This window comes from Microtus pennsylvanicus, chromosome 1 (genome assembly GCF_037038515.1).
Source record: "Microtus pennsylvanicus isolate mMicPen1 chromosome 1, mMicPen1.hap1, whole genome shotgun sequence".
Taxonomy (NCBI): Eukaryota; Metazoa; Chordata; class Mammalia; order Rodentia; family Cricetidae; genus Microtus; species Microtus pennsylvanicus.
The window spans coordinates 120,460,691-120,484,793 of record NC_134579.1 but is presented as its reverse complement, the minus strand read 5'-3'; the positions used below and the strand labels follow the sequence as shown (position 1 = coordinate 120,484,793).

The following is a 24,103-nucleotide window of genomic DNA, read 5'->3' as shown; positions in this document are numbered from 1 at the left end:
AGATCCACCTGCCTCTGCCTCCCGAGTGCTGGGATTAAAGGCGTGTGCCACCAACGCCCGGCTTCCACTTTTTATTTTTGATGCCTGCTTTTAGTGATTTTTCCAGAACCAACAACACGCTCAAGTGATCTGGTGTGCTCTTGACTTCTTACCCAGCCCTCCCAGGACAATGCAGCCAGTCCCCGAAGATGCTGGATGCAGCTCAGCTCTGGCCTTGGGAAATGCCTGGAATCTGTCTGTGAAAGACAAAGACTTCTCTCCCCATTGGGTAAACTCAGACAAGGAGAAAGGGTGAAGAACGGACAGGAGGCCATTATAAAGGGCTATAGCTTCTCACAGGTTTCACTTCTCCAGGTTGGACCTTCTGTGTGGGAGGAGTTGACTACCTGGATAAAGTCAACCTGCCAGAACACAGCACTGTAAAAGAGCAGGTAGTAGGAGTCCATTCCTATTTATGCACAAATATAAAACATACATTTAGACACACGATGTGGCAAACTTCCCACTGCAGCTGTGGCTGTCCTCTGGGAACCAGGAACCTACTCTGGCTCAATGTAATTTTGAAGGCTTGTTTCTACCTTGTAAGAGACAGCCTTGTGCTCATACCCAGTAAAGTCACTGCTCAGGAAACATGACATGCTCTGGCCATCTTAAGGCCTCTGAGTATCTCTGGGCTGCATGGAGGGAATCTGCATGCACACAGCCCTGGGCATCGCGGCCAAAAGGCAGCTGTCTCCACAGATGCATGGACAGCACAGGTGACAAGCAGATGGTGCCCAGGGAAACCAGAGGTCGACAATGGAGAAAATGTTTGGCCAGGTTTGATCTGTCTTCAGGATGCCTTGAGGAGGGATTGTTTTGAGGACCACTGGGGTCTGGATGGCTGGTGTCCACCTACCCTGTGGGAATTGCAGTCCACAGAGGGCAATGAAGAGACACGGCTCTGGTCATGTTTGGTTTCTGGGTGGTCAGAATCAGGATCTAGGATCAGTATATGTGTTGGCAATCACTCCAGCAGACAGTGACAATGAGAAGTTTACCCAAGTTCGCAGATGCCTGGGCTCCTGTGAAGTGGGTCAGGGTGCTGTTCAGACTTCAGGCCACCTCTACTCACACACTATGTACAAACACATGCACACACACAGACACACATGGCCAGTACATGGGACATGCCTAGAGTAACACATAGATTATCACATTTATCCCAATTGCCAACATCTGATCAAGGAAGTATTTTATTAAACTTTAAAAACGATTTTGTGTGTTTCAGACAAGCGTCACTATGAAGCCCAAGCTATCCTTGAACTTGGATTTCTCCTCCCCCAGCCTCCTGAGTACCGGCAATTAAACCATGTGCCACCATACCTGGCTCAACACCTACAACCCAATAGATCTGTCCACACAGGACAGGACAAACGCATTCGTGTGATGCTCATGTACATGCATGCACGCGCACACACACAGACACGCACATCTTCTTGGAACAGGCATGGCCAGTGGACTAGAACTCGTTGTCCATAACACGGACTTCTCTCCCATTCAGCCCACACCACACGTGCCTGCACTGCAGGTTATCTGTTTTCCAACTGCAGGCTTACATTCCACACCACACAAAACAACCTGTTTCTAGTTCTGCTGTTTGATCCCTCTCACCCACGGGATGCAGGGTCCTGAGAGATTCAACTGACATGCACATGGAGACATCTGAACAACTGCTTCTCCTATTTTTACTGGCAGCTCAATTCTGTGGTTGCTTATATATTTAGTGTCAGGGTCTCATCTTGTAAAACCCAGGCTGAGCTCGAATGCACAATCCCCCTGCCTCAGCCTCCCCAGTGAGTGGATTACAACCCCACGCTATCACCACAGGCTGCTGGATCTGTTTCTTTGCAATATTTAAGGCTGTGTCTTTGGTTCTTAGTTCTGGACTCTCGATGGGAACAACCCTAGGTTGTATGTCTTTGGAGGGCTGCTGAGGCCCAGCTGAGAGTCCAGAGTTGGTGGCACAGATCTAACCACTCTGCTCACAGCACAGTGGCAGACCAAATCACCTTCACGTCTGGATGGGGGATGCTGCAGACTGAGAGAAACCAGTGACGTTGGCAGCCAGAGCTGCAGTCACACCAGGATGAACCATGTCACAAACGCCCAGGAAGAACCTGGAAGGTGACACCTTGGTGACAGAGGGGAGAAAGCTGCCCTAGGTAGCTCCCCTTTGGATTGTTATCATTCTTGTCTTGCACTCACACTATGCCACGTCTAACAGAATCTGCAGGGACAGTCCCGGTCCTACCCCCAGCCCCGTTCTACCATCAGGTCACACACCTCCAGTTCATTCTGCAGACAAGGGTCTGCTAGGTGGAGAGTGAGCTCACTAAGGACACAGTGCAGGGTAACCACACTGTGCCTTGAGGCGGGAATGCACTGCTGTGAGCACGTCCTGTGGGGAACACAGGTAATTTAATCAGCACTCAGCTCGGTAGAACTCCAGGGTAGGGAAGCGCCTTGGGCACAGCTGTGACCCAGAGCTGGGCTCAGTTAGCTCAGCACTGCCAGCCTACATGGTGTGACTGTCTGAGGCGCTGTGGCCTCCTCCCCCCGGGACAAGTGGTACCTTCCCACTTATATAGCTGGTACATTCCAGCTATGAGGAGACTAGACACTTTCAAATGTCTCCTGAGGGTCAGGAGTGGGGGGAAGGGCTGCCCCCCGTTACAAACCCACGGCCTGAGATCTATTAGAAAGATGGGTTTGTGAACTTGAGCTAATTGCTTGAAAGTGTCGCAGAAGGGCAAGTTAAGCGAGAAGCTCAGCTGAGGTTTAAATACCAGAGGCTAAGGGTGGAGGATGGAGAGTGTGAGGCTAGCATGGGACAGAGATACCAGGTCTCAAAGGAAAAAGAGGGGAAAGGAGGAAAAGGAGACGGATAGGGAGAGGGAGAATTACTTAAGGCTTCATTTCAAAATGTTCTGTAGTAACCAATGGGAAGAAAGACAAAATAAATGGCCATTCAGACCATGTGGGGTTCCGCTCACTGTGACTTAATAAACACAATCAATAGCACTTGTGTATTTTATCATTTAATTTATGGACACAGACTCAGGCAGGACCAGCAAGATGGCTCCGTGGGCCAAGGCCACCAAGACGGACACCTTGAGCTCCATGCCCACATGGTGGATAAACGTACCAACTTCCAAAACTTTTCCTCCGACCTAAACCATGGCACATGTGTACCCCCCCCAATGATAAAATGTGATTTAGTTTTTAAAAGATTTATCTTTATTACATTACTTTTGTGTGTTTGTAGTGTCTGTGCAAACGCATGCCACATATTAGGGTACCTGTGACAGAAGAGGTCATCCCATACCATCAGCTGTGAGTCCCCTGTGTGGGCGCTGGCAACCGAACCCAGGTCCACTGGGCTAATTCACCTGCCCCTTAAACATCTTAAGTTAAAAAAAAAAATCCTCTTTGCAACCCAGAACTCATTATTTAGTCTGAGCTGGTACACACAGGCTCATGATCTTAAAAATAAAAAAAAATAATAATAAATACAAACTGGAACACTGAAAACAGCTTACGAAACGGACAGAGGGATGGACAGACAGACACCTCCAACCCCTGTGGAGAAGTGGCTGCAGGAGTTGAGCTAACAATCGTGCTCAGTAAGAGCGGGTCACCCCCATGAAAGGGACCAGATGTCCTCAACAGGTATCACACGGGCCTGCAGACAACAGACTCACAGGCAGTGTTTCCACAGGGGAGGAACACCCTGGGGTTTTTGTTTGTTCTGCCTGGAAAGTCACAGAGAAGTCGAAAATAGCTGGTGGTTATCTCTAGGCTGTGTGATTTTTAGGTAATTATTTTATCATTAGTATCAGGTCAAAAAAAAAAACCACTGAGGACAAATCTATGGTGCCTATTAGCATGCCAACGTGAACACTGGCCTCCCGGCTTCCTCAATACCACTCCTACCTGCGGCTCTTCTCACCCAGCCCCCTCCCCAGACTTCCCCAGCTCTGTGTGTGTGTGTGTGTGTGTGTGTGTGTGTGTGTGTGTGTGTGTGTGTGTTCCCCAACGTGATTAAAACACAAAACCCACATCCACAGTCAATCAAAAGTGACCTCTGCATTACTGACTCAGCATGGATGCAGACGCCGCTTTCTCCTGTCTGGGATAACTGAAGCCATCCGTTCTCAGGGGAGATGATGTGGAGGTGCCCCGGAGGACATGTGAGAGGGATTCGAGGTGAAGTTCTTCTGTGGGTTTTGATTATTCTATCCTGGTAGGGACTTGGGAGGGTAAGTTATTTCCTCATCTGCCGAGTGAAACACAAGTAAACTGGAATCTTGATCTCAACTGTTCGGGGTCTATAAACTCAAGGACTGCACAAACATGCCTTTCCAGTGCCAGGTCAGAGAGAGCTGGCAACGGGCATGATGTTTACATTAACCCCGTGTCGCCACTCCTGAGAGTGAAAATGAACCCAAGGGAGTGACTGACCAACTCCAACGCTGACCAAGGGTAAACTGGCATTACAAGGCTGATGAGCCATGCAGCTGGCATGCACCTATAACCCCAGCACTTGGCAGGTGCAGAGGGCATCAGGAGTTTAAGGTTGGTATCAAACACATACGAAGCTGGATGTCAGCCTGGGCAATGGGAGACCCTGTCTTAAAAGAATTATATATCTCCCAGTTACCAGAAAAAATGAGCAAGCAAGCCAGAACATGTGAGAACATGTTCCAGAATGCACAGGAATGTGCAGGTGCACCAAGTTCTTTCATGAACTTTGAATCCACACACTGAGAAGTCCAGAGCAAATGGAACAGAATCACTGGGATCTAACAGTAAAAATCAATTCCCTGGCCAGGGCCAGGGCTCAGTAGCAGAAAGTTTACTAATCACACACAAAGTCCTGGATCTTATCCCAGCATGGCGACCCCAAACGAGAACAATTCCCATCAGCCTGTCCTTTCTTCCACAGAGGTGAGCAGGAAGGGGAAGCAGGAGGAAGCTGAAGGAAATTCCATCAGGAAGGCAAACAGTTGGGAGACACGGCTTTATGAAGCTGCTAAGAGAAACCCTGGAGACTCATGCCTGACACCAGGGCAACCTGAGCCCAAACCACAAATGCTGGCTGTGGCCTCTGTAAGGGTCAGTGAAGGGTCTCCGGGAGCCGTGTGTGTTATAGGAGACTGGAGAAAAAGACAGGAGAGTCGAGAAGGAGGGGTCTTGCCCCATGCTTGAAACCCAAGTTTCAGTTACTGGTGACAACTGCCCACCCCTGCAAGTACTGAACACCGGCCAGCCTTTGGGATGCTCTACGGCATGGCTACCGCATACATCTCCCACTGAGAGTGGATGTGAAACTTTAGGCTGGAGTCGGAGCTTAACAAGCTCTCCTCTGGCACACAACCAGGAGCGGAGAGCGAGCGGTAAGAATGAAAGAGTGCCGTAGACCGCATTCACCAGGTCCCCATCGGCTTCTGTGACAGACAAGGGAAAGGCTCCCCTGCCCCAAGGCTGAGGGGTTTCAACAGGGGTACAGTGACAGCAAATTCCACCGGGAGAGTCATCGGGGGATTCAAGCCTCCGACCACCATTGCAGGGATATGAGCATACCAGGGCAGCTCTACGCAGGCTCAGTGGGTACCAGCACCTCCCTGAGGCTCTACACACCCCTAGATGTTGGGATATAGATACAAGGCCTGCTGGCCAGGTGTTAAAACAACCAAAAATAAGTCCGTGCACCCACACTCCTGGAGACACACTTGGGGTCTGGTGCGGCAACGACGTCACTGTGACAGTGAGGGACCATGTAGAGCAGTCACCTCCGTGAGTGGATCCAACTGCATGGGCAAAGGTGTCCTGAACAAAACCGTACGACTTCCCCCACTGAGAAGTCATTAAAAAACTACAACACGGGACCAAGCACCTGGCCCTGCAGCCGTCCCACGGCCACAGCCAGGCAAGGTGCGGGGGCCTCACTGGGCCTGCTCTACAGAACAGCTCTGTCTGCTGTAGCTGGAGGTGAGGGAGACAGAGACACTGGATGCCACAGGACAGGCTCAAAGCCAAGGGTCCTCCTTGGCTCCCTCCTTCATCATCTCACGTGGACCAGGCTGGTTCTGGGTGTCTCTCCAACAGGCCTCATGCGGGGAAGAGTACGGGTGGGCTCTCTCCATAGCAGTACTTGGCTATGGGGTCACGGTACGTGTTCTCATGTTGCACGCTCTGTTGGTGAAGGAAGACGGGAGAAGGACAGAGAGGGTCAGCTGCAGTGACCGCCACATACTCCCCGCCCACTCCACCTCAAAACCAGGGTGCCTTGGGGTTTTGAGAAACTTTCTGGAATGAAGTAGGATTCTTAGCTCTGAGGGCCACAAAAACAGACAAGACGCTGCTACTGTGTCTTTTCTTCTTCTGTCTACCAGGGAGTTTTTGAACAACCTGGCTGCAAGCTGGACATTTTGAGACTGCTTTTCAATCCATCTGAAATGGGGTCTAGGGTATGGCGCAGCCTGGCAGAGTGTTTGCCTAATATGCATGAAGCCCTGGGATTGATCTCAGCACCTCATAAAAATGGGTGGTGCGGGGGCTGGAGAGATGGCTCAGTGGTTAAGAGCATTGCCTGTTCTTCCAAAGGTCCTGAGTTCAATTCCCAGCAACCACATAGTGGCTCACAACCATCTGTAATGGGGTCTGGTTCCCTCTTCTGGCCTGCAGGCATATACACAGACAGAATATTGTATACATAATAAATAAATAAATAAATAAATATTTTTTAAAAAATGGGTGGTGTGGTGCACACTCGTGATGCCAACACGGGAGCCAGGAGGAAAAGAAACTCAAGGTCATTCTCAGCAGTACAGTGAACTTGAGGCCAGCCTAGCTACATGAGACCCCGTCTCAAACCCCAAAACAAGGACAAGGTAAGACGGTTCAGGGGTTAACACAACGCGCTTGCCTCCAAGCCTGAGAAGACCTCAGTTTGATCCCCGGGACCCACACGGAAGAATGAGAAGCAAACTCTACAGGCTGTCCTTTGACCTCCATGTACATGTGGTGGCACAGCCGCACACACACACACACACACACACACACACACACACACACACACGACAGTAAGTATACAAAGAACAAAACGATCTGAAACAGATGGAGATGCAGTGGGATCGGCACCTGACTGTGGGCAGAGAGATCCGGTCCCTGTTGAGGAGGCCTGCAAGGGACTTGAGAGACGCCACTTCAAATGGCCGTCATGCACTAAGGGCCTGTGTGCAAGCCAAGCACCCTCCAAGAGCCTCTCTGGCTGGGCACAGAGAGTGAGGTCGAGCCCAGACAATCCCCCCACACTGCCCGACAACAGATTTCCCAAACTTTTCTTGTCCTCTGAGCCATTTGAAGTTTGGCTGCTCTAGAGCTCATTAATCAGCCTCTACCAAAGCTATGCACTTTATTAATTGCACTTAGCAGACTGGAAGCCCAGTCTCTGGGCACGTGAACCAAGTGGCCATTGAGAACGGTCTCTCCTTGCACAATAGGAAGTACCTTCCGCTTTGTTGGCTACAGGAAGCTGCTATAATAATTTCAGTCCCTTTTTCCAGCACTAGCCAGGAAGAGCAAGCGAGTAGGCTGAGCCCCTCTCACACTTCCCTTACACCCATTGACCTGGGAAGCCCGGCCCCCGTCAAGACCAGTGGAATTTCACATCCCAGAGTTCCTTCTATTCTGGCCCAGACATTCTCACAGTGAACTAGAGGTGCAAAAGGGAGTTACCACACAAACCCAAAGCTTACAAAGGGCCAGAGACAGGCACGAGCCGGCTAGCCCAGCGGAGTGTGCTTGTGGAAGAGACACCTTACAAAGAGCTATGACAAGTGCCCAGCCACAGAGGCCGGGAACTTGGGCCAGCAAGATGGCACCGCATGGAAAGGTGCTTGCTGCCAAGGCTGATTACCTAGGTTCGGGCCTCAAAACCCACATGGTGTATGGAGAGAACTGACATACAAAAGCTGTCCCGGCGTGTATGCATGTGCCTCCCCAAGGCCAGAATAAACTTAAGAGGGGAAATAAACAAAGGCGGGGGCAGAAGCCTTCCAGGGCACCTCACGGGTTGCAGGGCATGGCAAGTGAGCAGAGCGCTCAGGGTTAGCAGTTGAGTGCATGCTCACCAAGAGCCTTACAGGCCTCAGATATGATCCATGCGCCTTTAAATTCCCACCTCCTACCCCTGGGGTCCTGAAGGAAGCCACAGATCTGCCTCAGGACAAGTGACTACCTCCTTTCAATGACCGCCTACTGCACCTAAATGTCTCATCCTGCACCCCCCAAAGCAGCAGAACATGGTACCAACAAAGACCCTTTCCACCCTGGCTCTGTTCTCCAGCTCTGCCTCCCTCCCACCTCCCCCAGCGAGAGCCAGCACCACGTCTGACCTGCGATGAAGTCCTGCACTTAGCCAAGCACAGTTCGAAGTGATCTTCAACTGCCATGAAGAGGTTCTGGAAGGCCACAGCTGCCCGGTTGAGGAAGCGTTCCAGCAGAGGTTGCTATGGAAACAAGGTATTAAGTACTGGTAGTAACGGCAGGCCAAACCAGCCTGCCCGGAGGGATTCTCTCATTCACCAGATCCCTGGTTAGCAATAGCATGGTCCTCTCTGCGAAGGAACCATAAGCCAGGGACCAGCTCCGCTCTCAGGAGAGGCCAGTGTACCTATAAAGCTCCTCTTGAGCACCCCTGAAAATGCCTGGAAGACAAAGCGGCGGGAAGCTGGAGTCCCTACCTTGCTGGGCTGCAGACAGCAGGAGACACAGTACTCGTAGACTTCACAGCAACCACTGACCAGGCACCCTTCACAGCAGTACTGCTTCGTGCTGGGGACCTTGACATCGCAGCAGCCATTCGCCAGCAGGTTCTTCCTCTCGCAGACATAGCCTGAAAGCCAGGGACACGGTTGAGCACTAGGGCTGGTTTCACTTAGGCAGTTGGGCTCCTCGGTCACCACTAACTAGATCCACACTGTCACTGTATTCAACCAGTTTCCAGTCTACTGCATAAGTGTGAGCTCATCACAGCGCCATGCCACGCCCACGCGGCTGGGTGCTAACATAAGCAAGCAATCTTTCACCTCGGCCTCTTTTAAAGAGACTAAGATAGGGCTGGAGAAGATGGCCCAGCGGTTAAGAGCACTGAGTACTCTTCCAAGAGGTCTGAGTTCGATTTCCAGCAACCATATGGTGGCTCACAACCATCTCTAGTGGGATCTGATGCCCTCTTCTGGCATGAAGGTGTACATGCAGATAGAGCACTCATATACACAAAATATATAAATAAAAAGTCTAAAACAGAAACAAGGCACCCATTCATAAAAAACGAGTACTTTGTGGATTTAAAAAGCAAGCACACAGCTTTTGATGGCTTCTCCATGCTTGCTGCTGTGGTCACTTGAAGGGACTGTTAAAACAGGAAGTCACAGTTCACCTTCATAACTCTGCTTCCAGTGTACACAAACATGGTGGGGGAGGGACACAGCCACCCCCCGAGAACTGGGGGTGACGCTCTCAAACCCTTGAGGGAGAGAAAAACCCAATTCACTACTCAGCTGAGTAAACCTATCACACAGATAAGCATGTCCAGTGTCAGCCAGGCCTCCGCTCTGGGGCCGCTTTACTATTCAGAGCATCTAGGCAGACAACTCCTTGTACCCTTTGGAAACAAGTATGTGTGTGGGCCCTCTGGTGTGTATTGTGGGGGCCTCAGGTGTGTGCAGGGGCCTTCAGGCATTCATGCGGACTTTCAAGTGTATGCAGGGGCCCTCAGGTATGTATGTTAGCCCCAAGGTCTATGCAGGGGCTCTCAGGTATGCATGTGGGCCCTCAGGTCTGTACAGGGACTCTTGGGTATATGTGTAGTCCTTCAGGTGTGTTCAGGAGCCCTCTGGTGTGTGTTTGTGGTGGTAGGGCCCTTAAGGTATGCATATTGGCCCTCAGGTGTGTGCAGGAATTCTCTGGTGTGTATGTGGGGGCCCTCAGGTATGTGCAGGGCCCCTCAGGTATGTGTGTGGGTCTTCAGGTGTGGGAAGGGGCCCTCTGGTGTGTGTATAGGGCCCTCCTATATTCATGTGGGCCTTCAGGTATGCGTGTGTGGCCCTCGGGTGTGTGCAGAGCCCCTCAGGTATGCGTGTATGGCCCTTGGGTGTGTGCAGAGCCCTTCAGGTATGCATGCTGGCCCTCAGGTGTGTGCAGGGCCCCTCAAGTATATGTGTGGGTCTTCAGGTGTGGGAAGGGACCCTCTGGTGTGTGTGTAGGGCCCTCATGTATTCGTGTGGGCCCTCAGGTATGCATGTGTGGCCCTCAGGTGTGTGCAGGGCCCCTCAGGTATGTGTGTGTGGTCCTCGGGTGTGTTCAGGGTCCCTCAGGTATATGTGTGGTCCTCAGGTGTGTGCAGGGCCCCTCAGGTATGCGTACGCAGCAGCTGTCCCCAGCATCAGCCCATCTGAGTGCCCCAGCTCTGTCTCCAGAGAATGAGGCTGGTGGAGGAGAACTTGTTTTCAGAACTGCTCTGGAAAACAAGGTCTGTGCAGGAGAGGGCAGAGTAGCAGAACACTGACACCGAAGGGACACTAGGGGGCCCTCACTCCACACTGGGGAGACCAGGAGCGAACAACTCCCACCACCTGGGAACTGGCTCTGTTTTGTTTCTGCTACAGTGTCTCCTGAGCGAAGAGATAAGTGCTAGGAGATGCTTCCTCCCCAGCTGCCCCCGCTCATGCTGTTGACAAGGGTTCTGAACGGAATTCCCAGAGAGATTCCACCCCAGATGATAACAATACAGCAGCTCTGTATTATGGAGATGGACAATACCGTGAACCCCAAGAGCAACCTGTTGACACCGCCTGCCCTTTCCTTCTCTAAGCTACAGGCCCTTTTCTTCCCACTGCCAACTCCCAGCACTCAACTCCGGTGCTCACCTCCCAGTGACCAGGTCTAACTTCTGAGGAGAGCAGGCTTACTCACACCTCTCCCCCTGTAATTTTTAACTATATGTGTGTGCACATGTGTGAGTGCAGATTCCCACCGAGGCCAGAAGAGGGCGCTGGATCCCTGGGAGTTGAAGTCACAGGCAGTTAGTGAGCTGCCTTGCGTGGATGCTGAGACTCAAACCTGGGCAGGCCCTCTTGCAAAGGCACTCAGCGCTCTTGACCACGAACCCATCTCTCCAGCGCTTCTTAATTTTTAGTTGAAAAAACAAAAACAAAAAATCCCTACACAAACCTTACGGGGCATTGTGATGTTTCAGTCCACACACACACTGCGGTGCCGATGAGCTCTGCAGATAATATTTCCGCCAAGTCCTGTGAGACCAGGGCCAGCAAATGTGTTGATCTTGCCTAGAAAATTAACTTCCAGCTTCTGAAAAGTTTTTGACTCTAATTAGCTATCTGGTTTAACAGTGCTGTTACCCTAGCGACACGGTGGCATCTTGTTACTAAACAGCATCAACAGCTGTAAGTTGTTTTTGTTTTGTTCTATTAAAACCATGTTTCCCATATTTGTAAAGGCAAAATAAAACCTGTGGCCTCTGTGGGATTTTTAGGGGTTGAGAAGCTGAATATTGGATGTTTTAACTAAAGGAATCCATGAGTCTGTCTGATCTAAATTAACTAGAAGGAAAACACTGTTTTTGTAGCTACAGGACAATAAAATGACCAATTGCCACCTGTACTACAATTTCCTGTTTTCTGAGTCTGTAGAAACAAGCCCTAACCTCCAAGCTGAGCCCCTGCCCCCTCCCCATTTGCTGTCGGCTAACTGCACCTTCTTGGAGTAGTAACAGACTGGTGTGTAATTTCTCTTTTCTGATAGGAAGACTTACAGACCAGCAAGATGGCTCTGCCAGTAAAGGAGGCTGCTAACAGGCTGACGGCCTGTGTTCAATCCCTGGGATCCACATGGCGAAAGGAGAAAAACATCTCCTACAGGTTAGCCTGTGGCCACCACAAACACCACGAGAAACAAGATGAGGAACCCCTATGCCTGGGCCTGAGGCCAAGGCTGGAGCGGCAAGCAAAGAGAACCTGCTAGGAGTTTGGCTCCTCAGCCCAAGCTTCCCAGATGCTGCAGGGAGCCTGGGGCAGAGAGAACGGTATGGAAGACACAGAGGAGCGGGAAGGACAAAGCGTTGTGAGGCAAGGCTATCCAGAGTTTCAGGGCCTTGAGAGCAGGGAAGGGAGGTCGTACCCAGCTCGTCCGTGAGGAATTCCTTCCCTTGAACAGAGTTTCGGCACTGGTTGCTGGGGTGGCTGCTGTTGCCCAGGTTAAACTGGACCTTCCACTGAATGGGCTGCTCGCGGTCTTGAACCTGGAGAAGGTTCCGGTCTCTTACCGACCTCTCTTCCTGCAATGAGACCACAGGGGGAAAGGAAGGTTCAAGGCATTTTTCCAGCTTCACTTGCCGTGCAGGAGAATACACCTCCGCCCCGCTCCACCCCAGCCCCACCACTCCTGGCATGGGCATACCATCTGAGCAGAGTCACAAAGTAAGCCAGCAGGAAAATGTGGTAAGTTAAAGCTATCCTCCCCGATGGCTGTGCTGATCATTCCAGGCCCCAGAAGCAGATAAAAGATTCTATGGAATTCTAGAAGAAAAACTCCCCCTCCCCACCACGGCAATTTAAGCTTTGAAATACTAAAATGCATACACCACGGAACAGAACATAAAGCCCGAACACTTTTAGAACCAGGAGGAGACATGTTAGTCTGATCATCTCAGACTGTCGCCACGAGGCCTCAGCCGTGACAAGGACTTGTGTAGAAAACCCGAACCAGGGCATAACTTTAAGGGCGAAGCAAGGCCTGACAGCTCGCAAAGGTGTTTCTGTGTGTAAAAACAGACCAGCCGTCTGACAGCTGCTCCTAGACGCCATTCTCGCTACATCGCCCTTTGCCTAGCAAAGCAAGGGAGGAGCGGCCCTGAGGTGAGCCTGGATCTTTCTCTTAGACAGGAGCCACATCTTTAAACTAGAGGACAAGCCCAGCTGCCAACAAGCCAAGCACAGAGCAGCCACGTTTGGATGCAGCTGATCATGAATGAGTAACAAAACAACTCTAAATGACCCTCTCCCTCTGGCCTGTTGGGGGTTTTAAGACAGAGCTTCTCATCCTACAGTTCAGGCTTGCCTGGAACTCACAGCAATCCTTCTGCCTCAGCCTCCAGGTGCTGGGATTGTAGGGTCATGGTGTGCACCGCCATGCCTGCATGTCCACACACACCTAGCTCTGGGAAACTCCTCAGTGAGTGCCTTCCTACAGAAACCACACACTGGGCTTTCCCACAACTCTGCTTCAATAGTAGGAAAAAACAAAACAAAAAAACCAAAACACATGAAAATACCCTGATTGTTGACCATAGGAGAAACTAAATAAGAAACAATGCCATCCTTGTACATCATTATCCAAAAGGAAAGGTTCATTCAAAAACAGTGCTTAGCAACATGAAATTCACACACTACCTACAACCCCAACACTTAAATACAAGTGCATTTGGTTCTGCCTCCTGAGTGCTGGGATTAAAGGTGTGCACGTTTGGTTTTGGCATGCTCACCTCTGACCATGTTTACAGTTGCTCTCGACGCTACTGGGTGGTTAAACATGTCCAAGGACCCACATTATCTAGATAATCAAATCCTCACGGATGCATAATAATCTATCATGCTGGCGCACTATCGTTAAGGAGACACAGCCTCCACAGACCAGACACAAGCCTTGGCTCTGCTTTCGGAATGGCACTGCGGATCAGTGTGGGGCTCTGGAAAAGTCCCGTGAGTCCCTCACAGTGGTAAGTGGTAGGCTGGGCCAGATAACTGCCCCAAAGTCTGACCCACCACAGCAATATCCCAGTATTTACCCAGATGACCTCTCTCACCACCACCAGGACTGGATCTCCCCTCCTTCAATGTGCTCATGGAAAACAGTCCCCCAAGATGGCTTCCCTGTGTGCTGTCTCTCCTTTCTGTTTCTCATAAGAGACGTGGCTAGCAGGCCCAGGACAGGACAGGACAGGTGTCAACTCTGCAGGAGCCCTGGGAGGCAGGGGGTCTCTTAGGTTCACCCTGCAAGTCGCTCAGGAGCAGACCCTGACAGGGTACCCCAGGAGACCCTCTGCCACAGGCCCCCAGGCCTTGTGGCTCTCCAGCACCTGAACTTGCCAACCCTGAACATTCGAAACCTCTGCCAAGAGTACTCTATGGGTGAAAAGTCGGCCATGGCCCACTTTTAAAGTCAGGTGGCAAGCATGTGGAAGGAACAGAAGACCAGTTCCATCCAGTGGGTTCCGGGCTTTCCAGCAGAGTTCCTGTTGCCCTTCTGGGTGGTCTCATCTTCAAGGCTTTCACAAATATGTGTACTGTTTTCATTCAAGATTCAAGAGTGAGGTGGCGCACACTTTTAACCCAGTGCCCAGGAAGCAGAGGCAGGCGAATCTCTGCGGATTCAAAGAAACCTGGTCTACATAAAGACAATGCAGGACAGCCAGGGCTACATAGAGAGGCCCTGTCAGCGATAGTAGAAAAAATCCATTCAAAGGGGATTCTTACACAGTGCCCTACTTTACTGGAGTGCTCCAAGGGGCGGCTGACAAAGGCTATGGTCGTGACTCAGAGCCACCGACGCCTCGGGATGTTAGAAGTCCACACAGATCCACTGCTGAGGAAGGATGGAAATGGAAGTGGGCAGAGACACAAGAGAACGTTCTTTGTAAGTGCAAACAGCTGTGGAGCCTGCACACACACACACACACACACACATACACACACACACACACACCCGCGCGCTCCTGGCCTCAGCTTTTTAAAAGGCTAATTAGGAAGCAAGCTGTGTAGGTCTTAGGGGTAATTAGAAGGGTCAAATGAAAGGCATGTTCTAGAGACGCACAGCACTCCCCACGTGAGGCACAGCTGACCTTAAGGAATCTGCACAGGAGTCTGAACAATGGAGGAGACAGACCAAGGCCGCTGCAAACATCTGAGCTTGAGAACTGCAGCCCGGAAGCAGGGGATTACAGTTATAAAGAATCATAAAGAACTTTAAAAAAAAAACAACTTATTTTTATTATTTGTGTGTGGGGGGAGGGGTATACATGGTAACCAGCAGAGGGTGTCCAATCCCACGGAACTGGAGTTAGCTGGGAACAGACCCTGGGTCCTCTGCAAGAGCAGCAAGCACTCTTAGCCATGGAGCCACCTTTCCGGTGCTGGGAGGTTTTAAAGACGGAGAAATCACTTGTATATTAAGGGAGAAGCCAGTACACCTCAAGTAAGAGAAGCGAAAACATTCCAATGAAAGGGCAAGAAGAAGCCGAGCGGTGGTGGCGCACGCCTTTAATCCCGGCACTTGGAGGCAGAGGCAGGCGGATCTCTGTGAGTTTGAGGCCAGCCTGGTCTACAAGAGCTAGTTCCAGGACAAGCACCAAAGGTACAGAGAAACGCTGTCTCAAAAAACCAAAAAAAAAAAAAAAAAAAAAAAGGAAGGACAGAAAGAAGCCACACCTATATGCCATGTGACCCTTCTGCTGGTCACCAACCCTATGCCAGTGCCATGCTCTGTAATGTTTGCAGAGAACAAGCCTTCGCTGGTAACCAGTTTCAAAAGGGGTGAGGTGGCTCTCAGTACTCAGCCATACCTCCTAGAACGACCATGGGGTGGTTTGAACGAGAATGGCCCCCAAAGCTCACATATTTAAACACTTGGTCCCCAGTTGGTGAAATTGTTTGGGAAGGATGAGGAGGCATGTCATGGGGGTGGGGGCTCTGAGGTTTCAAAAGCACAAGTTACCTCTCTGCCTTGTGGTGGTAGATCAGGATGTGAGCTCTCAGCTGCTGCTCCGGCACCATGCCTGCCTGCCGGCCTGCCTGCCCGCCTGTCTGCTGCCAGGCTCCCTAACCCTCTGAAACTGCAAGCCCCAAACAACCTCTTTTAGAAGTTGCCTTGGTCATGGTGTATGATCACAGCAATAAAAAAGTACCGCAGACAAGTTAAGCAGAGCCAATCTACATAATAATGCAGACAACATAAGCGGGCACCCATCCACATAGGTAACTGCTTTCCAGCACAAGGGGTTAATGCATTTACAAGAGATTCAGCAGACAGCCCGGCCCTACAAAGCGCTGCATCACCTAAGTACAAAGAGAACCTTAGCCTTCACCTGAGGCCAGATGCCCCCAGAAGTGCCCCACCCTGCCATGCCCTGACCCAACTGTGCTAGTGTACCCCACATTCTAGATCGGTGTCTGAAGTCATCTCCTACCCTCCCTCGCGTTCCCACAGATGGCAGGCACCCAGGGAGTAGACCTCAGTGCCCCTAGTGCCCGCTCCACCACTGCACCTGTGGGTAGTGCTGTGCCCAGGTCACCTGGCGCCACTCATCATCCCCAAACCTCTCCCCCGATAGCATCCTCTCCTGCACTCCCATCTCTAACAATTTAAATTATCCCCTGAAGCATTAATTAGGTAGAAACCCAAAGAAAAGAGGCATCCAAGGCTACAAGGCAACTGGGCCAGCAGCGGCCGTCTGGGCAAAGACTGCTACACAAGCTTGAGGTGTCTTAGGGATGAAGAGTCGAGAAGCCCAGGGGACTTGAGCACCACAAGCCTCCTCTCCATCTGTGATAAACATCACCTGGGGGCATTCCTCTCACCACCTCCACCTCATAGAAGAGAGGTGGAGCCCAGGCTGGGTCAGACAAGCTGGACACCCAGCTGCAGGGCAGCAGCCAGCCAGCCAAGCCGGAAATCACATTCAGGACAGGACTGACCCACAAAGACGCAGCGGGCAGGGAGCCTGTGTGAGAACAGCCCAAGCCGTGGGGGACCCACACACTGTGAGTTCGTGTCTACTGGTGGAAAACTAAAACGTAACTCTGAAAATATTTATTTTAAATCAAGTATTTATTAATGAACTCATGGCATATTAGCCACTGGTTTTTCTTTTTGATTTTGGTTAAAAATGTTTTTAAAAAATCTTATAAGCTGGGTACGGTGTGACACACACCTTTGATCCCAGCACTTGGGAGGCAGAGATAGGTGAATCTCTGTGAGTTTGAGGCCATCCTGGTCTACCTAATGAATTCCAGGACGGCCAGGACTACATAGTGAGATGACCCCCCAACACACACACACACACACACACACACACACACACACACACACACACACTGAGTGACAGGCCAGACAGCTGCTGCTGGCCACTATGTGGACCGGAGCCAGGATGGGCGTTTCCCTCCTGTGAAGTCTCTGTGCGAATGGACAACTCTGTATAGCACCATGGTTGATCCTGTACCATACGAGACGCCAAGTTCTATACCCAAACTTGACAGATGTCCTTCTGACACGTTTATTACAGGGCGACCACTGGAAAGTAGCCATGAGGACCCTCAAAAAGCCAAGCAAAGCCTGTGCTAGTGAGTGATGGGAACACGTCCACACAAAAACTCATCAAGTGGGTGTTTCTGCCCAAAGATGGAGCCCCAATGCCCATCAGTGACGTGGAATGATGTGACAGCTACCTACAGGGGAACACTGGGTCACGAGATAACACAGTTGAGTCTGGAAACACCACCACGCTCACAGAAGATCACGCGTGCATACGATTCCATCTATATGAAATACCCAGGTGGGGATGGGAGAGATGGCTCAGGGGTAAAAGCCCTTGTCACGCGAGCCCGATGACCAGTGTCTGGCTCCTGGACCCAGTGGGCCACTGCAATAACTCAGCAGGTGAAGATGCTGGCCTCCAACCTGACAACTGAGGAACCACGTGACGGGAAGGAAGTAAGAACTGGCCCCCAAAAGCTGTCCTAATGGTCACATGAGCAATGGGGCTTACGCACACCCCTGCCTTCCCCCAACATCATACAAACACTCTCACACAAAATAAATAATAAGGTAAAAAAACATTCTTTTAACAGAAAGTGGGTTAGAGATTGTTGAGGGCTGACAAGAAGGGGAAAGTCAATGATTGCACCCTAAATTATGACGGTGGTAACGGCTACTGATGGAGGAAGGTCATTGGCTAATAAAGGAACTGCCTTGGCCCATTTTATTGGTTAGAACATAGGTAGGTGGAGTAAACAGTCAATGACCTTCCTCCATCAGGCTACCTCACTGTGCCCTTACTGAAAACCATGGGGCTGCACACCCAAGTGAACTGCCACTTCAGAAGGCGAGCTGTGTCTCAGAGGGCACACTTGGACTCTGAGTGCAGCCTGTAGGATTCGCCCATAGGCACTGTTCTGTGAACACATCTTCACAGAGCTGCCAAATGGTGCCCACTCTGTCACAGTACACCCCAAACTCACAGCCACAAACATCACAACTGAGGAAAGTCAGCAAGCTCCGGGGAGGGAACACAGTCTCCAAAAATCCGAGCTTTCGCTTGGAAGCTCGTGTTTTATCCCTGGCAGTGGGAAAGGTCAGAACACCTCTATGAGGAAGAAGGCTCTCTCCATTCAAGCGAAACTCTGAGGTGAACAAACCATTGACCACTCATTCTTTCAGACAAGAATGTGGCTGGGAGTGGGGGTGGCTAGTTTAGCTTGTAACTCAGCCAGACTTCAGCCTGCAGAAGGCAGCATGGGCTCTCTAGCTCCTGCCTCAGCACAGCAGATAGGAACTTAAAATTAGTTATTTTCCCAACTTCCTTCTCAGTGAGTCAGCTGCTCTACCTGCCTAAGCAGCCGGAAAGATTACGCTCTATCTAGGGTAGTGGTCCCCAGCCTTCCTAACACTGCAGCCCTTTAATACAGTTCCTCATGCTGTGGTGACCCCAACCATAAAAATTATTTTCATTGTTAATTCATAACTGTAATTTTGCTACTGTTATTAATCGTAATGTAAATATCTGTGTTTTCCAACGGTCTAAGATGACCCCTGTTGAGAATCACTGATGTAGGGCAAATGCCGTTCGTGTCCTGGTGTGCTGAGAACTACCATCTGTGTTCCAACTCAGGGTCTTAGAGCGCTTTCCACCATGCTTGGTGACAGCTGAGGTAAGTGTCACCACAGGTGAACATGGCCAACATGGTTTAAGTGATTCTGAATCTAATTTAGACCTCACAGACTTCTTGAAGGGGATTCTCCTGGGGTGTGCACACCATATTCTAGAAGCTGATCAGCTAGGTTGCTCTGAAACACAAAGCCCCAGAAGTTCACAGTACAAATGTCTGGCCTGTGCTCCCAGTACCCCACAGTGAGCCTATAGGGTGGGAACTACATATGCACCAAGACCAGAACCCAAGAAGAGAAGGAGGGATGAGGGGAGCCGCCTCCACAGGGGCTATGCTTCCCCGGCCCTCTGAGGCCAGGGAAAAAGCAGAATGAGAGAACAGGAGACGGAAAGAGAGCGCACACAGCACAGATTAAAGAATGGAGATCATTAGACCCCGGCTGGAGGCCACCAGTAAGCGTGAGACTTGAATTCTCGGGGGAAGCCAGAGGAATCTATATTTTTGAAATCCCCACCTTTTTGGAACTCACTTTGTAGACCAGGCTTGGCTTGAACTCACGGAGGTCTGACTGCCTCGCCCTCCCAAGTGCTGGGATCAAAAATGAGCACCACCACTCCCCACAGCATGATCCCATTTTTTTAAATCACCACGCACAGAATGTTAGCCGGTTTACTTCTGTCACCTTGTCACAAATGGAGAACCTCAATTTGAAAATCTGGGCTGGTCTGTAACACAGTCAGACACCACCCCTTCTCGAAGAGGTCCAGTTCCTAATCACACTCCAGTCCTGTGAAGGAGACTCGGTGGAGGAGTAAGATGGCCACAGGATCTGAGGATGACACAGATGAGCATCGCCCAGCCTTTGGTCCCACTTCATAGACATGAGGCCAAGCTACACGGGAAGAAAACGGCCTGAAACCCGAGAAAGGAAGAGGTGACAGCTTAGGCAAAGCAATCCGACAACCTGCAAGAAAGTGCTTCAAGAACCACACATGAGAGTGCTCCAAGAGTCATACAGGAGAGTGCTCCAAGAGTCATATGGGAGAGTGCTCCAAGAGAGAGTGCTCTAAGAGCCGCACAAGAGAGTGCTCCAAGAGTCATACAGGAGAGTGCTCCAAGAGTCATATGGGAGAGTGCTCCAAGAGAGAGCGCTCTAAGAGCCGCACAAGAGAGTGCTCCAAGAACCGCACAGGAGAATGCTCCAAGAGAGTGCTCTAAGAGTCATATGGGAGAGTACTCCAAGAGAGAATGTTCCAATAGTCACACAGGAGAGTGCTCCAAGAGCCGCACAGGAGAGTGCTCCGAGAGCCGCACAGGAGAGTGCTCCAAGAGCTGCACAAGAGGGTGTTTCAAGAGCCGCACAGGAGAGTGCTCCGAGAGCCGCACAGGAGAGTGCTCCAAGAGCTTCACAGGAGAGTGCTCCGAGAGCCCCACAGGAGAGTGCTCCGAGAGCCGCACAAGAGGGTGTTTCAAGAGCAGCACAGGTTAGGGCTCCAAGAACCAGAATTGAAACACAGGCTCTCAGCACCCCAAGGGCAAAAGCGGAGGCTAACAACCCTGGGCTGGCTAGGTATGCAGAAGTATGCCTTACACCTCACAACCTGACAGTACTTCTTACCAGCCACTTTTAAGAGCTGTATTTCACAGGTGATAGCATCCCAGGGCCAACAGAGTTATGTGTAGCTACCCAGTTGTGAACTGAATACCCATCGCTACATTGGAATCAATGCCAAACCCTTCACTCCCAAGATGGCATTAGTGGATAGTGGCATCCACAGACTGACAAGTGGAGTGTCTGTGAGGGAACTAGAATTCTGTGAGGTCATGGGGTGGAGTCCCCAGGGATGGATGGACTGGTACATCTGAAAGGGGCTGAAGGAACCAGTGTGTAGCTGGGTCAGGGGGGCAGGGGGACACCACATGCAGAATCTGCAGGCATCTGAGTCTGGGACCTCCTAGCTGCTAGGATGCATGTGTGTTGTTCAGGCCACCAGAGTTCATGTGGTGTTGCAGTAACCCACACTAAGAAGACAAGTTCATTCCACCCTGATGGGACTTGAGTCTCACGTAGGCTCTGCACACAGACACACTTTCGTCATCTACTAGTCAAAGGCCCTGTCATAACAATAGGGCAGCAAAGGCTGGCAATGATTATCAATGCTCCTGGTGTCAGAGAAAATAGAAAAGCAAAAACAAAAACAACAACAACAAAAAGATGCCCACAGCCTACCCTCATCTCACACACCCCACCCACCACACACACACACACACACACACACACACACACACACACACACACACACACACACAGAGTAGTTAAAATGTGGCTGTAGGGAAGGCTGCCAGGTGGACAGCATCTGAGCCAAAAGTAAGAAGAAAAAAAAAAGGAATAAAGTGGCTGAGAAGTCATCACCCCCATCAAGAAGACTCACTTGAACCAATATCTGGTCCCCAAGAAGTCCTGGGGGTCGGGACAGAGAAGAAGGCTGGAGTGTCCGAACAGGACAGACAGGTCTCTGTTCTTGAGAAAATTGTGTTGAAAAAGAAGGGTGAGGTGACACAGGTGAGCAGGCACACAAACAAGAAATACCAGGTTTGTGATTGCCACACCTGCAAATGGTGGATAGGCAGGCAGGCGAGTGCGTGACACTGGGTCACCAGCATGACCTGAGTCATTAACTGTGATCAGTTGGGCCCCGAGTGACCAAAATTCATTCAGTCACACAGAGAACTCAAAGGAGCTCTTTTCACTTGAGCAAAGAATTCCCCATTTGGGAAGGCCATGGTGGAAACCTTGTCAATGAACAGACTGAGACAAACAGAAAGAAGACCTGCTGGGCTGTGCACCAGTCCAGGCAATAGACCAGAGTGTCTTGGCCCCAAGTGGGTGACAGACATAATTCTGGCCAATGAACAGGCACAGGACATTGCAGAGCCAGAGCCAATGTTTTGGGGACAGGAGTGACAGAAAGAAAAGAATGACAGGACTGTGAACAGTAAAATCACCTAGAGAGATGGTGAGGACTGGAAAGGTACAAAACTGGCCAAGGAGAGCCAAGGGTTCTGTTCCAGGGGGCGTAAAGGAAACAATTACCTGAATTTGGAAAACTGAGACAGGAGGATTTTAAGTTCAAGTCAAATCTTGACAAGGTAAGAAGACACACACACACACACCATTCAGAAAAGAAAAGGATGCAGTAGACAGAAGAATTTGGGACTTTCTGGACAGGGCTAGTCTAAGTAACATACTGAGATGTTAATGGCACTCAGAGGAACAACAAAGCTAGTCCACACCCAGGCAGGCGTAGAGAGAAAACCTAGGTCAGTTCGCAGCACACGCTAAGGTCCCCTAGACAAAGGAAGGAGCATGGGGTGTGGAAATTAGTCTACAGACACAACTCATGAAGGCCAGCTGCTCACGTGACCACACATGCCTCTGCAATACTTGGCCTGTGCTTACAACCAGGTGAGAGATGAGATGTACTTTCCTCCCCCCCACCATAGCTCTCCTGCCTCCCCCCAGGTGACATTTACTTTTTTCTACACACTACTCCTCTATACATTTAATGCATGAACTTGACCTCTCAGGACAGTGGCCTCCCTCAGATTTTCCAAAGAAACAGGGAGAGATTTGAAGAGACTTTCCTCCAAGGAAGGTTTAAGTAGCCCTTAAGTTCTGTACCTTTGAAAATGGCAACAAAATTGCAGAGAGAACACTTTGCACCTGTTGTCACAAGGTATCAAAGGGGGGGGGGAGATACAAGACAGGCTGTAGCACAGCTAAAACCCACAATGCAAAGACTGTGAGACATAAAAACAGAATGGATAAGAGAAAAGAAGTAAAACCGGATCAAAGGATAAATTGGGGGGGGGGGCAGCTGAAAGGCAGAAGGTAACCCAGAATGAAACTGTGGGTATTGTTTCCTATTAAAACTGGATTGCAACTCTCTAGGAACTCTCACTCTGCACAAAAATGAAAAGAGAAGGTTAAGGGGGTAAAAAAATCCACCCAACCAAGGTGTGCAAAAAAAGGGGCACCTCCAGGAGCCTGTTGGGTCACCCAGGCAAACATAGCACAGAGCCCTTGGACACTTCCTGGCCTAGCCACCTCTACCTACTGCGCACCTGTCCATCGAGAGGTCTGGGTGCAGAGCAGGAATGTGCCTGAGGATGAAATGCTGGGCACAGGTCTGAGTCCATGCTCTGCCTGGCCTACCAGCCGGGTCTGGCATAGGGAGAGGGAAGGTACAAAGACCTGGGATGTCCCCCCTTCCTGACCCTCCATATAGCCTTCAATAGACAAGAGGCTAAGAGGGAAGGTCAGAGGACAGGAGCGAGGGGAACACTCAGAGGGAGGAGGACTACAGAGTTGAGGACAGAGGATAGAGGATTGAAAGAGGGGTGGAGGGAAGACCAAATGATCAGAAGGAGGAGTACTGAATGATCCAAGACTTAAAGGAAGAGAATCAGAGGCCTGCAGGGGGTACAGAATGGCTGCACATTATAAGGAAAAGGACTACAAGGTGGGACCGCAGGGAGGGGCATCAGAGGACCAGAGAAAGCAGAGGATCGAGGATCGGAGGGAAGAAGTGTGAGAACGGAGGATCAAGGATGGAGGGCTGGAGAAGGATGGATGATGGGAGGGAAGAGGGTTGAAGGAGGGCAGGGGAGGACGAAAGGTCAGAGGGAGGAGGGCCAATGGAGGACGGGGGAAGCGAGGGAGGAGGAAGGAGAGCTGGGTGATGGGGGGAGGAGGACTAGAGGAGCGTAGGAAATAGGGAGGAGATCTGGAGGAGGACCGAGATCTGGGGGAGGACGAAGATCTGGGAGAGGACAGAGAGATGTGGGGGAGGAGGGCTAGAGGAAAGGATCAGAGGGACAGAGGTCCCGAGCGCGCTTGCTTACCTGCTTGAAGGTGCTGCAGAGGAAGTAAACCAGCGAGAGTCCGAAAACCAGGGCGAGCACCCAGCGCTTGCGCAGGACCCGGCGCCACAGCAGCTCTGCAAGGTTCTGCATCCCGGAGCGGCGCAGGCGCAGAGACGACCCCGCGGCATGACCCTCTAAATTCGCTCCTACCCCTGCCCAGCCTCCCTGCA

The 24,103-nt window shown here is 50.9% G+C and overlaps 1 protein-coding gene across 1 annotated transcript; it reads right to left on the bottom strand.

Annotated features, from left to right (window-relative positions):
- Positions 1–1,208: 1,208 nt before the first annotated feature.
- On the bottom strand, positions 1,209–24,045 carry Spring1 (SREBF pathway regulator in golgi 1). Its single transcript, XM_075981997.1, has 5 exons — positions 23,913–24,045; positions 12,247–12,403; positions 8,790–8,941; positions 8,442–8,555; positions 1,209–6,237 (listed from the first exon to the last, which is right to left on the bottom strand). Exons 1-5 carry the CDS (start codon positions 24,021–24,023, stop codon positions 6,154–6,156), a joined length of 618 nt encoding a protein of 205 aa, XP_075838112.1. The 5' UTR covers positions 24,024–24,045; the 3' UTR covers positions 1,209–6,153.
- Positions 24,046–24,103: the final 58 nt, after the last annotated feature.

Excerpts from the sequence above, each read along its gene's own strand:
- Spring1 (XM_075981997.1), bottom strand. The coding sequence starts at position 24,023 with ATGCAGAACCTTGCAGAGCTGCTGTGGCGCCGGGTCCTGCGCAAGCGC. Across the intron at positions 8,942-12,246 it reads ATTCCTCACGGACGAGCTGG|GCTATGTCTGCGAGAGGAAG; the intron begins GTACGACCTCCC and ends CCTGGCTTTCAG. Across the intron at positions 8,556-8,789 it reads GCTGTCTGCAGCCCAGCAAG|CAACCTCTGCTGGAACGCTT; the intron begins GTAGGGACTCCA and ends TTGTTTCCATAG.